This window comes from Schistocerca serialis, chromosome 3 (assembly GCF_023864345.2).
Source record: "Schistocerca serialis cubense isolate TAMUIC-IGC-003099 chromosome 3, iqSchSeri2.2, whole genome shotgun sequence".
NCBI classification, from domain to species: Eukaryota; Metazoa; Arthropoda; class Insecta; order Orthoptera; family Acrididae; genus Schistocerca; species Schistocerca serialis.
The window spans coordinates 839,618,496-839,639,478 of NC_064640.1; the positions used below are offsets into that span (position 1 = coordinate 839,618,496).

A 20,983-nucleotide genomic window follows, 5' to 3' on the forward strand; every position below is an offset into this window, starting at 1 on the left:
CACATGCCACAAAAGATAAACAGTGTCAATTTCTCACATTGTGGTACCCTGCTACTTGACAGGTATGTTTCTCTGACAAACTTCTTATAAAGGAGGAGGACAGTCCATACAACAACATATTACCTGACCGTGAAGAAACTTTTTTCGTGAAAACCTTTCTGACAGCAGTAACTCAACCTGCTGCACAGCTTGTGCTTAATGAGTACTATAGCATCCTCCGTCTAAATACAATCCTCATTGGCAAGCATTTCCAAACTCATGAAGAACTGAGAGTAGTGGTGAGAGTCTATAAAAACTTATTACACGCTTACTCTAGCACATGAAGGAGTGATTTGTGTAGCCAAACAACTCTGATCACCATGTTTGAGGATTAAGAGGCTCTGACAGACAAACTGTTATTTATCCACTTCACTGTTAAAGTTCACAGTATTTTCTTATATCACAGTTCACACCAACTGACTTAAGAAATAACTTCTTACTGAAAATGAGTTTAATGCCTGTCAGCACATTTAATTCTTTGGCAAAATCTACCTCTCACCAGAATTTGTGAATACACAGGGTAGGCAAATTAAAATTGGTCTGGAAAATATTTCATGCATTTTAAGATCATCCACATCAGGTGCACAAGATGGAAGTTGGGTTGCCTATCTTAAGGTGCATAAAATATCTTACAGACCAGTTTGTGTGTGTGTGTGTGTGTGTGTGTGTGTGTGTGTGTGTGTGTGTGTGTGTTAACTTTGATTTAGTTAAATGCACAAGCCTAGTGAAAACATATTGTTTGTGAACCACCTGGCACCTCTGACAATATAAATAATTATTGTAGACACAATTAATAGAATACACAGTCAACTAATTAATAAAAAAAACTAATGAAGTAACCCACATTGTATGGTTCAAATTGCCGAGTGTCTGCAGAAATTGAAAATAACCCAAACCAGTTTCAATACTAACATTTTAATTTTTATTTCTTGTTACATTAAACTGCCTCTGCAGGACAGTACTTATACCAATACTTGTGAGAAGGTTTCTGTGTGAAAATAAGTTTGGGACCACCCTTAAAAATTTTGAAAATCTAAGTTGTGGAAAATTGTTCTGTAGTGTTACAGCTTGTGTGTGCAGGAATTACACGTTTAGAATGCTTCATCACTAGAAAGACTTACTTCATATTTCATACCAGAACTAAGCATTAAGTAATGAGAAATTTATTATATCTTACCACATCCCGCAGCTTATTCTCGATCTCATCAGATGTCAGCTTTTTGCTCAAAGGTGTTTTCCTCAATAACATGTCACAATAATTTGCTAGAAGTTCAGGACACTTTGATTCTGGCTGGGACTTGAGGCCTGCACTCTACATTGATAAAAAATACATTCACTGAACCAGTAGTAGTAGTAGTAGTACACTCAAACAAGAAATGTCACTCTGATTCTGTATTTCTAAATTAAGCAAGCAATCCCTGTGGTAGCATCAAATAAGGTAGAAGCTACTCACAGGTGTAAGTAAAATGTGTCACCAAGCTCAGTGGCTGTTTATTAATGTAAACTATTTAAGGCTGAAGAACAAACAAACAGCATTTTTGTTCTACTACTACTACCTCTTTATTTTGAACTGATTTTACATTTAGTGGGCCATTGTCAGGAAACAAATGATGATGGCTCAACAAGCCAAAAACCGATCTGATAGGAACAAATATTGGTAAAACAAAAACACAGTTTTACTTTTTCAACCTTAAATACGTAGTTATTCTACCATATGATGTAAGAATCCACAAATAAAGGAAACTGAATTAGATTCTGGTCATAACTAAATAACACAAAGTATAACACTTCAGCAAACAATTGCATTTACACAATGGAGTGGGGAAGATATACAGTCTCTTTCATTCAAATGTTAATGACTACATCTGTGTCATCGTTTTTGTTATCCAAGATATGCTGATAAAAAGTGAATATGACATTACTTTGTATTTATGATGAAATTGCATGCAATTGGAGTCCTCACACCCAACATCAGCACAGAAGGGGACTGTTCCTCCAACAAATTCAGCAGTCCCATCCATGCTTTTAACAGTTCCTGCCCTGCATCAACCTCTGCTCAATTCTATCCCCATTTCCAATTAAACTGCTCTGATACCCATCGGTTTTTCTTTGTATCTCTCATCAGACCTGGCCCTCAACAATTCTTGCTGTTCCTGCTTTTACTATTTACTTCTTTTTTATTTTATTCCTTGGATACCATTTCTTGCAAACTCTCCCCCTCCTCTTCACTCCACCCTATTCCCTTCTAATCACATACTCACTGTGTAAGCAGGCTCTGTTCCACCTCTCCTTATTTGATAGGCCTATGTTCCTCCAACACTGCTACATACAGGTAGTGAAAGTCTGTTCTTTCATCAACTCCTGTCACACCTCAACTTTCCAGTTTTAAGTGGACACATGGCACTTTTGCAGTTCAAGATCATTTATTATGCATGAGAGTAACTGTACTGAAAGTTGGAGAGTGGACAATCCTGGGTCTCTATACATGTGATACACAATGGACTCATCATCAGGAAAAAGGACACTGCCAACTGCCTTCAACACAAGAATAAAACCTTTTAAGTAGCCCAATTGAGGAAAAAAATTGCCGAGCAAGTTTAAGTAGCACCTGCTTTGCCCCAAGACTCCACTACCGTGACACTTTTAACACAGGGTGTTTCAAAATGAATATACAGGTTTTAATGCTTTGCAGCATTTATTGCAGTCAACTTACAATTATAAATAATACATCAAATGAAAGATTAACTAGTTTTTTCTTACAAGGCTTCAATGTGAGCACCATCAAGGTGTGTGTCACATAACCTACATCTACATGGTTACTCTGCAATTCACTCTTACGTGCCTGACAGAGGATTCACCGAACCATTTTCATACTACTACTCTACCATACCACTCCACTCTCGAATGGCGCGTGGGAAAAAGGAACACCTAAATCTTTCTGTTTGAGCTCTGGTTTCTCTTATTTTATTATGATGATCATTTCTCCCTACATAGGCGGGTGTCAAAATATTTTCGCATTCGGAAGAGGAAGTTGGTGATTGAAATTTCGTAAAGAGATCTCGGTGCAAAGAAAACTGCCTTCGTTTCAGTGACTGTCACCCCAACTTGCGTATCATATCAGTGACACTCTCACCCCTATTGTGCAATAACACGAAATGGGCTGCCCATCTTTGCACTTTTTTGATATCCTCCGTCAATCCTACCTGGTAAGGATCCCACACTGCGCAGCAATATTCCAGCAGAGGATGGAAAAGTGTAATGTAGGCTGTCTCTTTAGTGGGTTTGTCGCATCTTCTAAGTGTTCTGCCAACAAAGCTCAGTCTTTGTTTCGCCTTCCCCACAATATTATCTATGTTTTCTTTCCAATTTAAGTTGCTCGTAATTGTAATTCTTAAGTATTTAGTCAAATTCACAGCCCTTAATTGTTGCAACAATGCTGTTTCTAAGTCAGGCAGATCATCTGGTAGCAGAAGCACATACATATGATCCTTTATGAGCCCCCAAATGTAAAAATTGCATGGCTTCAAATTGTGTGTGAATGTGGTGGTTATGTAAAATAAGCCTGTCATCTGGTGCCTAGCGGCAAATCCAGCGGTTGGGTATGTCATTGTTTGATCAATAACATACTAAATTATGCCAGTGAGGTGGTGCTCCATCTTGCAGCAAAACAAAGTTCCGTGGTTAAACTTCTGCCAATTGAAGAAAGAACTGTAGTTCTAGTGCATCAAGATAAAAACATCAGTTACAGTTGACAACAACAACAACAACAACAACAACAACAACAACAGGAAACCCCACAGTTAAAGTTCCAGACTTTCATCATTCAAGAACAGTGTAGGTACAGCTTAACAGATACTGGACTGAAGAAGGTATGTGCAAATACAACAGGGAGAAGTGGGGCTTTTTCATTGACAGTATTGTAAATATGACTATGGTGATGTACAGCAGCAGAAACTTCCCTGGTAGAATCAAGAGTCTACACAAAGCATCCAATTAGGCACTCCACTGGACTGAATCTTCTAACATTCGTGTGCAGTCTGGGCCATTTGACATTTGTATATGTAAATACTGGCACATGTGTATTTTTTGTTTAAATGTGTGTCGGATATGTTGTAATTGATGAACAATATCATAATAAACTGAAAAAGAAAGGCCCATAAAGCTTCTAACGGGATATGGCACAAAAATCATTCAATTTAAGAGTGTCTCATTGCAACTGTAGCATCTCGTGGGGATTTGCTGACCCCAAGACATGCACACTGTGTGTGTTCACATTTCCACTTAGGTGAAATGTCGATTCAGCACTGAAGCCACAATCCACAAAATTTCCAGCAACATTTCATTTGCAAAGTAGGCACAAACTGTAGTCTGCAGGCTTTAGAACTGGTACAAACTGCAAACAATATGGCTGTAGTTGTAAATGTCTCCTTTAAATTCTCCACACAGACCTCACTGGAACTGCTAACTCACAACTAACTTTCCGAAATGATTTATTGGGGTTACACGTGAAAGACTCACTCATTAAACACATTCTTCAGTCACTCTTGGTCATTGAATGCTCTTCCCTTTGTGCAAATGTAGACACACAAAACAGAATTTCTCTTTCGTTTTCTGTCTTTTTTGTAATTGTAAGCTTAATGTGCAGCAGTAATGCATTGACTGCACACCGACCCGGGCAGTGCCGTGAAACGACATCAAGAAGGTGTTGACCGTGTGCAAATGGAAAGAGTGGGCAGCGCAACATCTCCTAGAAGACAGAGTTCAGTGCCCCCTGACTCAACCAGCCACTCATCACTGGTCAGCCCAGTTCGGCCACTGACTTTGAGAGAGCATCAGTGCTGAGTAATAGGAAGATGTTACTTAGTCTGTGTACTGCAAGTAGTGATTGATTGTCAAAGTACTAGCACATAGGAGGCACAACAAGTAATGGTTGTTTTCTTTTTAGAAATAAAGTGTTATAGTAATCCTAATGTTTACTGTACAGATCATTTGGATTCTTGCTACCGACCACCACAAATTCTCTCCTTCCTTGTTTGTGTCAGTGCTGACTCCCACAGTAGCTGACACAATACTCAATGCAATAAATGTGACAAACTGTTAAAAACCTCTTATATTAATCTTGAAACACCCTATACAATCAATTTACCAATGACACCCACCTTGGGGTTCCACAAATGTGGGAGATAAGATTAAATGATTTTCTCATAAATTGTTACATCTAGGAACTGCTACGAATGTGGAACAAAAAATTTTTCTTAAATGTAACATTGGTTAATAACAAATAAAATAGTTAAAACTGATACCAACTACAGAGTGTGTGTGTGTGTGTGTGTGTGTGTGTGTGTGTGTGTGTGTGTGTGTGTGTGTGTGTGATATGTAATTCAAATCAACTTCTATATACCTGGTGCATGTGCCACCAGCTCAAATTTCAGTTTATATTCAATCCTAATAATCTGACACAGCCAATTTCTTGTATGTCTTGGTTTTTGTGAATCACCTTAATCTGGTTGTATTTTGACTGTGTGGTTTGGAACTGCACCTTGCAAATTTTAGACAGGTTCAGATTCAACCCGTGCTGCCGAAATCAAGTTTCGTAACTGTTATGAACTAACCTACAATTCAGGAATTTTTTCTGAATCCTGATTTCCAACTTACGTACAAGTATCATCTGAAAACAAAATTGATGGTGAGCCAATTTCACTGGTAAATCATAGATAAAGGACAGAAATTTGACTGAGCACAGTATTAAGTCTTTTTGTGCATTCCTGGGATATTGTTTTTCTGTCAGAATAATAATCTGTTCCATTAGGGTGGTTCTTACATGGAACTTCAAAATTTTTGATATTGTTTTAGACTACCTACCCCATTTCATGGAAAAATGAGCTATGTGATAGTTTGGTGGAAGGGGTAATCCTTGGCCTTCCAAAATCAGACAACACTGCTGAATATTACTTATGCACAAGAAATTCATTATTTATCCAAGGCAGGTCCATTGCTTATTTCATTTTCCTTAACTGCATGTGTTGCCCAACACTGGTCAGGTGACATAACAATTCAGTGACCCAAAGGCAGGCACAGAGATGACAGAGCCAGCTGAGCCATGCCTCTTTACGAACCACCTCCACCAGCCCCAATATCTTTCACTTTGGAGGAAACCTAACAGCCAAAGCAAGTGCAACATACCCACTTTCATTTTATTTAGGAGAGATAATTAATTACCTCAATTATTACTTTAATGAAATAAATAGAAATAAACTTCAATCTGTTGAACAAACATATTGTTTTCTTTTACTGTTTGCAAATGTGTAAGTTAATTCTGCACTGAAGTGTAGTATTAGCTCTGCAGGAAGTGATGATTTATTGAAAAAGTACAAATTTGGACACAGCAGCTGAGAAACTGCATGTCAAAGTTAGAAGACACAAAGGAATGAAAGACATTGGCTGCCAGTGGACATTGATTTATATCAATGGGTAAGATGAAAATTTGCGCCGGGCCAGATTTCAAACAAGGGTCTCCTGCTTACTAGGAAGCTGTGCTGGCCATTACACCAACCAGACACAGTGCGCAACTGCCTAATAAGCAGAAGATCCGGGTTCAAAATCCTTAAAATCCACTGCGGCACGAATTTTCAACTTGTCCCACTGATGTAAATCAATGCCCACTTGTAGCTATTCTTTTTAATTCCTCCATGTCTTGACTGATAGTGGCTGCAGGATCATAACGGTATCTGTTCTTTAGGACATGTCAGAAAGAGCAGACAACACATCTACACAAAGTTAGAAGCTCTGCATTGAAATGTGTATTAAAAACTAGCTGAATAGGGTTTTCTGTTCTCTATTAGAGCATTAGTTTTGATTCTACAGCATTAAACACGGGCAGTTTTAGAGGTGCACGTATTTTGATTAAAAACTTATCAGAAAGAGATCTCTCATATTTATATTGCAGGCAGCAGATCTGAATGCTTTAAAAGAGTTTTTGAAGAAATCATTTTCTGTAAAAATGCAGGTTCACTTATTTGATTCATGAAAAGAATTAAAACTGCTTCATTTGCAATCTGCGTCAATAAATTCTGAAGTGGAATATAACAAAGAAAGGTCAAAAAACACTTTGGTCCATATGTCTCAGATGTTCAATTTTATTTGATATAATTCACAAGCCTAATAAGGATTATATTGAATAGTTAGAAGAGACTATATTCTCTCTTGTCGCAGCACCATTTCGTGGAGCAACTTTCTGCACTCCAGCGCCTATGGTGCAAGGTAGATTGTGAAAGCTATTTATTGTTTGAAAATGTTTATTTTCCATGATGAATCTCAATTATCACAACAAGAAGTGTATGCAATTTGTGATATTTGTATTCTTCTTATCACTTTGTATGTCTAGACAAGATTCTTCAGAGGCTGAAGCACCTTATTTCTATTTCAGTATTATTTCAAAGTATATAAATCAGACTAAGAGCAGCCGACCAGTTGCAAAGGATAAAGTAATCTTTACCTAGGTTTCAATAGATATAAATCTATCTTCTTCAGAAGACGGCCTGAGGACAATGAACATCGTAATATATATTAAGGTATGAAACATGAGTCAAGAATGAAGTTTAACATATATTAGGAAACTATTGTATTACAAGATGTGAGAAAGGTTCTTGGTACTTACAGTATTATAACAACATGAAGTGATATGTCCTTATCGTTTAGGCAAACATCTGCATAGTTACATTAATCATATAAAATATAGCCCTGAAAACAGGGTTTGTCAGACAAATAAAATAGGTACATAGAAGTTGCAGAGCGCCTAAGCGACTGAGTAAAATCGGCCAGCGTAGTAGCACAGCGGCCAGGGCAGGTGGCGCTCATGTCGTGAACTATGTGCCGAAAGGCGTACTGAAGTAACATTTGAAACATCAATATTAAATGCGTTCTTAAATAGAGTGATGATAAATAAAATGGCAAGCATTTAACACTCCCGTTATGACATTGTGGGAGGTATAGGAACAATAACGTAGATACATACATCAAAAAGACAGGTGGCGCTTCCGCCGTGAGTTACATGCAGTGGTCTATACAGCCAGAATATAAAAGTTGTATTACCATATTAGTGAAGCCCATAGAACATATATAAGTCAAAACATCAAGAACAATCAGTAATGGCTTTTAAGAAAATTACGAGACCTGGTCTACAATCCAGTTACTACGTAATATAGAATAAGAGAAAATTACATGAGGGCCGCTGTAGTGGCAGCCATACATCGTGAGAAGAACACATTATATGAACGGTAGTAAACTGAAAGATTTGAAAGTGCATTATAGCTTCCTGAGGAAATAGACTACTGAGGTTACTAGCATTAATGTTATATATTAAACAGTACGGGTTTAAAGCCTTCGAAAAATTGTTTACAGGCAAGGTTCAACTGATCATTCAGTATATTGCCGTCTTTGAGCTCTAGATGTTTAAAAATAAATAGCTCTTCCCACAGATCTAGTCTCCGTCCTTTGACCTGTCTATGTAGGATAACCGTGTCTTCTAACTGTTTAGGCGTATGGCCGGTTATCAAGAGGTGTTCAGCAAAGGTAGAGTTGCGAATATTTGTTCCTTTTTTACCTAAAAGATGTTCTTTATATCGTGTTTTCACAGCTCTGCCGGTTTGACCAATATAATAAGAGGGGCAGTTATTACAGGTTAGCTTGTAAATACCTGAATTAGAAAACCAATCGCTGGCAATCTCTACTGACTGTACACGATTTCTTTTTAAACTGTTATCTGTAGAAAAGGAGACGTTACAGTTATATTTTTTATTTAGAAGACGTTTGTACAGTCAGTAGAGATTGCCAGCGATTGGTTTTCTTATTCAGGTATTTACAAGCTAACCTGTAATAACTGCCCCTCTTATTATATTGGTCAAACCGGCAGAGCTGTGAAAACACGATATAAAGAACATCTTTTAGGTAAAAAAGGAACAAATATTCGCAACTCTACCTTTGCTGAACACCTCTTGATAACCGGCCATACGCCTAAACAGTTAGAAGACACGGTTATCCTACATAGACAGGTCAAAGGACGGAGACTAGATCTGTGGGAAGAGCTATTTATTTTTAAACATCTAGAGCTCAAAGACGGCAATATACTGAATGATCAGTTGAACCTTGCCTGTAAACAATTTTTCGAAGGCTTTAAACCCGTACTGTTTAATATATAACATTAATGCTAGTAACCTCAGTAGTCTATTTCCTCAGGAAGCTATAATGCACTTTCAAATCTTTCAGTTTACTACCGTTCATATAATGTGTTCTTCTCACGATGTATGGCTGCCACTACAGCGGCCCTCATGTAATTTTCTCTTATTCTATATTACGTAGTAACTGGATTGTAGACCAGGTCTCGTAATTTTCTTAAAAGCCATTACTGATTGTTCTTGATGTTTTGACTTATATATGTTCTATGGGCTTCACTAATATGGTAATATAACTTTTACATTCTGGCTGTATAGACCACTGCATGTAACTCACGGCGGAAGCGCCACCTGTCTTTTTGATGTATGTATCTACGTTATTGTTCCTATACCTCCCACAATGTCATAACGGGAGTGTTAAATGCTTGCCATTTTATTTATTATCACTCTATTTAAGAACGCATTTAATATTGATGTTTCAAATGTTACTTCAGTATGCCTTTCGGCACATAGTTCGCGACATGAGCGCCACCTGCCCTGGCCGCTGTGCTACTACGCTGGCCGATTTTACTCAGTCGCTTAGGCGCTCTGCAACTTCTATGTACCTATTTTATTTGTCTGACAAACCCTGTTTTCAGGGCTATATTTTATATGATTAATGTAACTATGCAGATGTTTGCCTAAACGATAAGGACATATCACTTCATGTTGTTATAATACTGTAAGTACCAAGAACCTTTCTCACATCTTGTAATACAATAGTTTCCTAATATATGTTAAACTTCATTCTTGACTCATGTTTCATACTTTAATATATATTACGATGTTCATTGTCCTCAGGCCGTCTTCTGAAGAAGATAGATTTATATCTATTGAAACCTAGGTAAAGATTACTTTATCCTTTGCAACTGGTCGGCTGCTCTTAGTCTGATTTACGTGGAACCGTTGCTGTAGCGCAGCTATGTTTAAAGTACTCAAAGTATATAAGTAACAGATTGTTGATCATGCTATAGCTCATGTGATTTTGCAAAAACTGAAAAATCACTGATGCTACTCGATTCCTTTTCTGTCGCCTCACCCAATTTTAATTTTAATCAATCATCTGAGCGGAAAAAAAAGAGGAATATGTCAAAAATTGAAAATATTTACTTGTTTTCTGTGGTAATAATTCTTGTGCACCTCATGAGGAAGCCAAAATTGGGTGACCATTCTGGAAAGTATCAATACTTTATAATTTCTTTTCTGCACCAATTATAAGCCACAATAGGTTCAAAAATTTTTTGCTCAACTTGCATCTCAGCAGCAATCTATTCCTTGACACCAGCCTAACTGTGACTCACTTTTCAAAATTAGTTATTTTTATTATCTATTTTCTTTGCATGTTCACACGCATATTTGACAGTTTTTTAAGGTGTGTGAAGTTCTCAACTGAGGCGGCAGTGGGCGGAGGGGCGGGGGTTGACAATATTGTGAGTTTGAAAATAAATTCTTTGTGTGAAATTTATTGTTTACATCTTACACAGTGCTTGTAATGAGTACTGTTCAAATCAATATAGAATTTTGAGTTGTTGCACTGTTTCAGTACATCATTCTCAGACCAACGTTAAGGGTTATCAATTGAGAAAACGATGACTATATATGGTAATTAATATTAAACAGTATTCACAATAAACTCAAAAATATCCTTTGTAGTATTTTATTCACTCAGTAATTAACAAGGACAGCAAGATTACACTTAATAGATGGCACTGACAGAGTTTAAATGATACAAAACCATGGATATTCTTACATGAACCTCTGGAACCAACCACTCCTTCTTATAGATGTCACAGGTATATTAAAGAAAACCAATGTACTGAACAAGACAATAAGAACTCATAGTCAAAGAAGATGGAGAAATAACTCGATGCTAACAAAAAACTGGCAAGAAGTTATAAAAAGTTAATAATGGCACACTAACTTACCTGTTTTGATGGCAGTTCTAGCCTGAACACCTGTGTATCATTAACAACATGCCTATATGCTTTATCCCGAGATGTCAGAAACCTTGGATCATCATTAAAAGCGTCAGAAACTAAAACGCTGAACTGGTGAAAGAGTTCAAGAAGCCTTTCAACATATTTTTCCGAATCCTGCGAACAGAGATGTAAATTAGAAAAACAGTGATTATTATGACAGAATATAATAGTTATAAAACAACTGAAGTTAAAAACCATTAATTTTATGCCTAATATATGGCAACGTAGAGGTACTCATAAGAGGTAAAGTTTCCAATCAGGGAGCAGGAAAAAATCTACATTTCAGAAAATATAATGCAGATAAATAAGTTTGTCACATCAGGGGTTAGAAAAATTATTTTCTCAGTTAAGTTAAAACAATTAAACAATTGGTATCTGAAGAAGAAGAAGTTGCTGCCACTGATTTTACACAGTGGAAAAAGAAATGTGTTCATACATTACACACAAAACAACTACCTAATAGCAACACACACAAGCTGGAAAACTGATGGCTTGCTGATTTGTTTAAATGTGTGATTACACACATTACTTTCACTTTAAATTTCATAGTCTCAAAATGGATTACTACTACTACTACTACTACTACTACTACTACTACTACTACTGTGAAAGCAATGAAATCTCTTTCCATCATTTATTTACAAAGCAAGAATTTCATTGTGCCAAAACATCTTTCCAAATTAACTTGCAGAGTTTATAGGAGCTGTAATAAACAATGGCTGACATGAGAGGCCATGTATAGTAGTCAGTAAAACACAATTTCATATACACGTACCTTAACTACTCAATTACAACTAAACCTTAAATATTTGATAGTTTGGAAATGTATATTTTCTCTTTTCTGTCACATAATGCCCCCCTTCCCCATCCATCAAATAATCTCCCCCACCCCCACCCCCCATCTCACACACACAAAATATTGCATCAAAAATATTTTACTTGAAAGCAGTCTATCTGCACCCACATGCATGTTTTAGTTGTAGGAAATTCGTTATCTTTCTTCTTGTTCAATAATAACTATCAATAACTGCTGCTGATTTACTATCGGAAATGTGATGCCATTTGTTCCAATCTCATATTTATTTCACATTAAGTTAACTCCAATAATGAAGGCGAACACATAATGTACATACGACATAAGAAGTTCGCAAAAACGGCAACAGGTAAAATAGTTGTTCAAAAGCCTGAGTCTAGGAATCAAACAAATTAAAACATGGGTCAGGTTCACTTTCGAGAAATCTGATAGTGTGAAGACTGTATCGAAGTCAGAAAATACTTGTCAACAGCATAAGATAAAGGATATTAAGGACGGGAAATGGACAAGTGAGAAACAAATTAAAATGTTTTAATGAAGCTAAATGGAAGTCTGAAGAAACAGACACAAAGGAAGTAAGAAAGTAGAAGCAAAAACACAAAAATAAAAAGTAAAGGAAATGCTGGCCACAAAAGTAGAAGGGGTGTTAATATAATATAAGAGGTGGAAGTATGAGGTAGAAAGAATCGGGCAATAGAGAACTGTTGATAGGCAATGTCAAAGAGATTAGCATATGGTAAAAGCTGGGAGCAATAAAAACAATACGGACTCCCAAGTCTCAGCCCCTCGAACAACGCACAATTCAGCTCCCACATGGAGAAGTAGCTCATGAGATTCGAATCCCATCTACACTTAACCAAAAATAATCTGCCGCTGCCACAAATTCAATGAGCTCGAATATTTTATTAACTCTCAGACAATATTCCCACAATATTTCCTTATTCTCCCTATTTTTAGAGTAGATACACCAAACAGCTGCTTTTAATGAGTAATCTTTATTTATGACAGACTCTCTCAGCTTTATCACCATTTTCAAGTACTTGCAATTACAATTTTGGTGAGAACAGGTATGGATGCCAATGTCATCTACATTAAAGTAGATGTATTGTACTCGTGTTTAGATTTATGTGATGTCCATATTACGTCATTAGTAGACTGTTTTATAACTGTCACTGTTTTAATAAGATGGTAAATGATTTCAAGATGTTGAAAATAAAATGTTAATTATGAGGTAAGAGCAGTTTGACAGTTCAACTCTTACGATATTGCTGTTCATGTGCACAATCTTTGTACAAATATAGTGTTGTAAGAGTGGAACTGTCAAACTGCTGTCACATCATAATTAACATTTTATTATCGACATGTTGACATCATTTACCATTTTATTAAGGCAGTGACAGTTATAAAACAGTCTACTAATGACCTAATATGGATGTCATTGTTCTAGACGTGAGTACAGTACAGCTACATTCTCACCAAAATTGTAATTTCTGATACTTGAAAATGGCAATAAAGCCAAAACAGTCCATCGTAAATAAAGATTACTTATTATAAGCAGCTATTTGGTGTATCTACTCTAATAATCATGTCGTTATCAAACATATACTATACCGCCGGTCCTAAAGAATCAAAATTACTCTCCCTAATTACATACTGTGTTTCAGATTTGAGGACTCTACAGACAGCAAAAAGTTTTGTTTCCTCTCAGCACTGTGAATTTCTAGAATGCACACCTGCCCTCAATAAAGAGCAAGCCACTGTGTTCTCCCAATAAACAAACAACCTCCTGAGCTTTTGATGTAATGTCAGAATAAATAAATCTGTGATGTGGTGAAGCACAGTCACAAATTCTGTATTGAAGGCATTTACCTTTGTGACATATTGGCCTGTTACAATTTGCAGTTGCTCGCAGAATCAGCTGGCCTGTGTCACTCTGTGTGAAATTTTCAATTAATATAATAAACTCAAAATGTTTTGATAGCAAAAACAGCTTTGTAAAAATATACCTACACCACTAGTTCAGTGCGCTGCAGTGTACTTATGTGACGCAAAATTTCAGTCAGTTTTGATGAATTCTTATTGGTCCTTGTCTTTTGCAAGGAACAGCATCTTCATCTCACGGTCAGAAAACAAAGTAGTCCAACTTCAGAACATAATAAAAGGTGTAAGAAAGCCACCATGGAATAAATATCTGTACGTGTGTATGGAAATAACAGTTCCACACAACTAAATTGGAATCCACTGGATACACGTGTGAACAGTGACCGTTGACTATTTAAGTTTAAAGGAGGACAGCAGTCAGTTACAAAACACTGTAATTTTTTGCAGATCTAGAGTCTGACTGTAAAATAGTCATCATTGGTGCTAATATATAAAAAAGAGAGAGAATCAGAACAGCTTCAAAATATGTATATAACACAATTATACGAACCCATGTAAGTGGGGACACAGCAGTAATTTATGAACATCAGAAGAGTCATATACGTACCAACATGTGAGAGTGTCAGCTTGTGTCAAATAACACTAGCATGGGAGAAACAAAACTGAGGCAGTTGCTTACAACCAGTGCAGATGGCACAAATATGCGTCATGGAGGACTAGTAGTGCCTTCTACTGGAGTGCTCATCCAAGAAGCTACCGTATATTATTCATTGAAGACTGTAAGTAGTAAATGAATCTTAAAATATGGCACAACTAGGATATGCAAATTAAATATTGAATATATAAATGTATAAAAGAAAGTAACAGAGTTTACATGCAAATAGAGTCAAAGGACATGTGGCATCTCCTGTGGGATTACAGTGTGACAAAAGTATTTTGAGTTTTATAATGAGACTAATAAACTAAAATCAATTTTAAAAAGTTTTATACAATGTATTTCATTTGTGTGTGTCAAAAGACATATAGATATATTGAATAAAACCTGAAAAATGCACAGTGAAATAAAACAACATAAAATCATGTGACAAGAGTCACGATGTGCCCTCTCTGAAATTAAATTTAAACAAGGTAATAATGTAAAAAGCTTTATGTTAAAGAACCAAATATTTGGACAAACATTCATTTGCACAATTTCATATTTACATCTGTTACAAAAGGAGCCATTACAAACTTAAAATTTAAAAACAATTTCTTTTCTTTCAAAGATGATTTTCACGGTATGACAATACACAAACCGCAGACAAAAAGCTGAAGCACTTCCCACACCTGATAGAGATCCACCTCTCTGGTGGCATAATATCAAGTCATACTACTAATATATAAAAACAGAATCATTAAGTGAATTATGAAAGCAGTTACATTGTTGTCATGTCAATTCATGTTAAAACCAGTAAAGGTTACCAGGGAACAACAATCTGGACCAAGTAAAAACTGAAATAAATACAAACATCACACTTTTGTGATAAATTGCTGATCTGTTGTATAACCGACTGCCAATGCAGACATTGAACATATTCCTTGTGGGTCAACACACCCTTTCTTTTTGACAAGGTAGTCTTCAAAATGATCTAAAAAGTGGATATATTTTACTAACACCCGCCCACTAAGCAGGTGGGCATCAGAAGGTCTGTGATGGGATAATATCCCTAGCTCTTCTAGGTCCATAAACCAACCTTTCTCGGCATGATGCAGCAGTTTCACGTGCGATAGATGGAGGGCTGTGTCCACTCTCAGTTTGGGGGATGGAAAAATTAGATTCATCTGTGGTATTCTTCCCTTCCAGAGCCAGAGTATTTGCTGAAGTGGTGATCTGTTCTATGCCTGGTCTGTTCCACATTGCATGCATCGCAATCGGGACACTGGATTTTATTTACACCAGACTCGTGAAAGATATTTTCCTTGTTGAAACCATCAGCCAAAATCAGCCTAGATTGTCTGTTGCCAAAAAAGAAATGTTAACTTTATGTTTTTTGAAGAATGCTGCAATGTTCATGCTAAATATTACATTATATGGCAAGGAAATGTATTTTTTTATTCTTGGCTTGCAAATTAATGTTCTCACTTGGTGCTGTGTCATTTTCATATTTACTAGTAATGTAAAATTTGTTTTCTTGTGCAGTTCATTAAATTTAATCATCACCTCTTTAATTTCATCACCACAACCATTTACTAGCAGGCGCAATCGTCAGCATACATAAAATAATACACAATTTTCTTAGCTAAGTTGATGTTCTCAAGAAAATATCTATTCTCAAGGTGGTTACTCAAAATATCAGCCAGAAGGTATATTTCAAACTCAAAGACAGAAAATCAAGAAACTCATTTATTTCACTATCGCGATAATCTGTTCTGAGCTCCTAGATTATCTATAATGATTTAAATAGTATTATCAACTGGAATATTGGTATATAAATTCACAATATCCAGACACACACTCTCTCTCTCTCTCTCTCTCTCTCTCTCTCTCTCTCTATCTCTATCTCTATGACGGTAGTTACTGAAATGTGACCGATATACTTGCCCAATTCATAACTGTTTTTTACTGTGTACTGATCACTGTAGAGTAACATAGTAGGAATCGATAGGGACTTACATGCAGAAGCACATAAAAAGTTAAATGATACACTCAAAATATGTTAGAAAATAATTTCATCCAGGGAAAAAACAACAGCTAAGGGTTATGAATCCACATAAACCCACTTTAAGAGCACAACTTATGGTAAATGGTACTGGGAGACCTACAGTAAAGTTGCCTGAAAATGTTTAAATTTCTTGAAGACACATTACCTTTACAGTCAACCGTGCACACAGCACAAAACACTTACGAATTGGACAAGTATATCTGTGATATTCCGGGAACCACCAACATGAAGTTTGTGTGTCTGAATGTTGTGAATCTGTATACCAATATTCCCACTGAAGATAAAACTGAAATCATTAGAGGTAATCTAGTAGCTCACAACAGGCTACCATAAAGTGAAATAAAATCATTTCTCAATTTGCTGTCCTTGATCTTTTCAATTTAATAATGAAACTTGTCCTCAAAAAGATTGCCTAAGAATGAGATGTGCCATCTCAGTTCTTCTGGCCAATATTTTCACTAACCACCTTGGGAATAAATATTGTCCACTTAGTTAGCAAAATTGTGCATTTTTTAGGTACACTGACAATATGGTTCTGTTAGTAAATGGTGGGGATGAAATTAAAGAGTTGGTGATTAAATTTAATGAATTGCACAAGACAATAAATTTCACATGTGAGGTGGAAAATGATGGTGCTATTAACTTCCTAAATTTAAATGTAAATAGCAAACACAGTTTTGGGATTTTCCATAAGAAAACCTACACAAGCTGCATAGCCAACAATTCAAGTCACCCACATCGACATAAAAATGCAGTTTTTAATTTTGGTTTCCTTCTATTGTCTCAGAAAGCACGAGAATTAGAAATGGACGCAGTTAACCAAATTGCTAGAGTGAATAACTACCAAACAAATCATGGGCTTAATATATTATAAAATTGCTAGGAAATATAATGATCACACAGTACCAAATGAGAATATAAATTTGGAAGCCAAAAATAATAAAAAATACAGCTCATTATGATACTATGGAACATTGAACACAAAAATTGCAGTGGTCCTTAAAAAACAAAGTTAATATTTCTTTTTGGACAACAATCAATCTAGGCTGATTTTGGCTAATGCTGTCAAGAAGAAAAATATTTTTCACAAGTCTGGCATATATAAAATCCAATGCCCCAACTGCGATGCATACTACTTGGGACAGATTGGGTATAGAACAGAAGTTCGCTTTAATGTACATGTGGTGCTGTAAAGGAGGGATATAGCATATAAATCTAATTGTGTCACCCACCTAGTTGAGAGTGGACACGGGGTTCCCTCTATCTCGCTGCATGTGAAGCTGCTGCATTGAGCTGAAAAGGAATGGTTTATGGACCTTCTGGAGGACGTTGAGATATTTTGGCATCACAGACCTTCTGTCATCTACCTTCTTCGTGAGCATGTGCTAGTAAAAAATATTCACTCTTGGGAGCATTTTGAAGACTACCTTGTCAAAGGCTTTTTGACCCATAAGGAATACATCCAACATCTGCATTTGCCATCCATCATACGACAGACCAGCAATTTCTCATACAAGTCCACTGCCCGTATTTATTTCAGTTTTGTTTTTGTCTTCCAAATGATTGTATACTCCGACAGAGGGCACTACTGGTCCTCCATGACGCATACTCATTTCATCTGTGCTCGTAGTAAGTGATGATCTCAATCTTACTTCTGCCATGTAAAGGCTAGGGTCATTTGTCACAAGCTGATGCTCTGAGATATTGGTACTGTATGATTCTTCTGATAAAGATGTGTTGTTGTTCTATGTAGACTCCATTAACCAGGCTAATTGCTGTCATAACTCATTCAAATAACTGAAAATACAGATAGCTGACTGTATGAAAAAAAGCAAATTTTGTCTTATTAACTCTAGAAAGATAACCTGTGTCACCCATGTATTATTATCTATTATGTCTGTTATCATATGGTTATGTTTCTAGGGTTAATACATGTTAGATGTTTATTCAAAACAATAAAAAAATTAAACTTATTAAAATCAACAAAAATCAGCATTCATTAAGAGATCAGAGACACAACTTCACAGATACATACACATTTCCTTAACATTACTAAAATAGCACAACCTTAATCTTGAAATACCTAATGAGAGTCATATAGGGCAGTCACTGCAGTTTAATTTTGTTTAAAATATTTGGTAATTGTCATTTGATATAAGCAATTTTTTTCTCTTCACTGCAGCTACATCACGAATTCATTTTAACAGTAGTTAACTTGCAATTCAAGACACTGTTTTTTGAACATTTCAAAGCTGTTTCCAGAGCTGGAAATGCTTCTATATTTTCTGCAGCTAATTTTTTCATCTGTTTTGTCTTCTTGCACTTCCTACTGTTAGTTAGCCTGCAATATGTTTTCAACAATTTTGTTATCTGACACGATCTCAAAACCTCTGTCATTATTGTCACAAATGAGTCATTCTTTCACACCATAAGCATTACATTCTTGGCATATGTGTATATTTGTCATTAGCTCATTTATATCCTCCTTAACAGATTCAGCCATTATTGGTTATCGAATTTTCGTGCTCCATTTTAGTATTCTGTTCCTAGCTTTGTTCAAAGTTTCCCTTTCAATCAAATCCCATGATTATACTGTAGAAACAGGTAACAACACTTCTTTAAATTAGCAAACAAATAAGACAGTCGACCAGTTGCAATAAATGGTGGTGTTCAGTTAACAGTAACCATGGTTTCAACAGATTTAAATCCATCTTCTTCAGAAGGACAAGAAACAAACTTCACAAAAGAAGTGTTAGTAAAGTGATCTAAAACATCCACATGAAATTTGTCAGCAACGATCTGTACATCCTTTTGTGAAAGTTAAGGCCCCTAAAATTAAGGTGTCGTCACATCAGTAAAATCAATCATATAAAATGCCAGACCATGTTAACAGCTACTTGCTGGCAAGTAGCTCTTCTTCTTTAAATCTGCTGAAACCATGGTTAAGGTTAAATAAGTATCACCATTTATTGCAACTAGTCATCTGTCTTATTCACCTGATATTCTGTAACCATTGCTGAAGTGCAGCCATGTTCAAAATATTGAAGTTCCTTTAAACTATTTTGCTTGAAAAATGACAAAATGACTTATGTTACCTTCATCAATAGATAAGTCTAAGTTAAAGTTGTTTTCTACAAAGTCATTTTAATGTTTAAATAACACTGATTCATTGGTTGTAGCAAGGATGTTAATTAGGATGCAAAATGTTTACAATAAACATTCCATTTTCTCTAACAGTTCAGCTGAAGGACAGGTTGGTGCACTATCCAGCAAAAGTAGGACTTTTCCTTGTTTACCAATTTTGTTCTGAAATTTTTTACTTCATGAATAAAAGTGTAATCATACCAGTCAATGAATATTTCGGTTTTCATCCCTGCCCTTTTTTGGTTTTTATCATTTGCACAAACTAATATCGTTACTCACTCTTTACCAGTTCTATATCCTGGAGCTGAACTATCTTATCGAGAAGCTAAAGATATTGATGTTAATGATTCCCAAATTAAACTGGTTTCACCTCCATTATGAGCTGACATTTTTCTCCTTGTATTTACAATTCATGAATGCCATTATGAGATTTAAATCAGTATCACCATCGGTTACTTGCCACAAATGGTTCACATCACCATCTATTTTTTTTGTTTTGTTTTTGTTTTTATTTAAGTGTAATGCCTTTTCAAAGGGCAAACGACAACATATCAGTGGCCCAGTTGATCATTTTTGTAAGAAGCAACAATACAAAGCTTCTTCCAACAGTTCATTTTTCAGTTTCTTCATAATTTTTTGATGTTCACTCTGAAGTTCACTATCAAGCTGGCAGGTATACTACAAAACTGAACCAATATTCTTAATATTGCTTATTGTAGAAGTACCTATATGCTATTTATTGGCTAACATACAACCAGTTACTCCTTTTATTAAATGGATCAATAATGTTTATTTTGTCTTTTGTGATAACACCACTCTCTTGCACTGTGACATTTTTAAGCACAGATGCAACACAGCACAATGGTGTAGCAATTGGCAAATGCTTCAGTCAGTGGTCATCAAACTGCAGCCTGCACTAAGTACTCGTGGGGCGCGTGATTTTCAATTTTATTTTATAATAATAATATGCAACTAACAGCTAACAGCCTAATCCAACAACATCAACTAACGCTAAGAGTGTGGTTTTCCTGCCCAATAATAAACAATAATTACAGAGAAAGTAATATTTTAAGATGTGTGTAATTTTAATTGACACTGGTGATATCAGTGGTGAGTTAAGTGAAGCTAGCTACTTACCTCTCAGGCCCAACTTTTCCCATTTCTACACAACAGCCAATTTGTAACGAATGCATGTGCTACAGTGCACAGCAGCTT

At 36.0% G+C, this 20,983-nt stretch overlaps 1 protein-coding gene across 4 annotated transcripts in view; it reads right to left on the reverse strand.

The window, feature by feature from the left end:
* Positions 1 to 20,983, reverse strand: part of LOC126470897 (cullin-5) — a 242,068-nt gene that overhangs the window by 98,509 nt on the left and 122,576 nt on the right. For all 4 annotated transcript variants that reach the window (XM_050098924.1, XM_050098923.1, XM_050098922.1 and 1 more), the window contains exons 8-9: positions 11,174 to 11,341; positions 1,217 to 1,351 (exon numbers count right to left, since the gene is read on the reverse strand). In XM_050098924.1, coding sequence (XP_049954881.1) covers positions 1,217 to 1,351; positions 11,174 to 11,341 — 303 coding nt within the window. The remainder of the gene's footprint in view (positions 1 to 1,216; positions 1,352 to 11,173; positions 11,342 to 20,983) is intronic.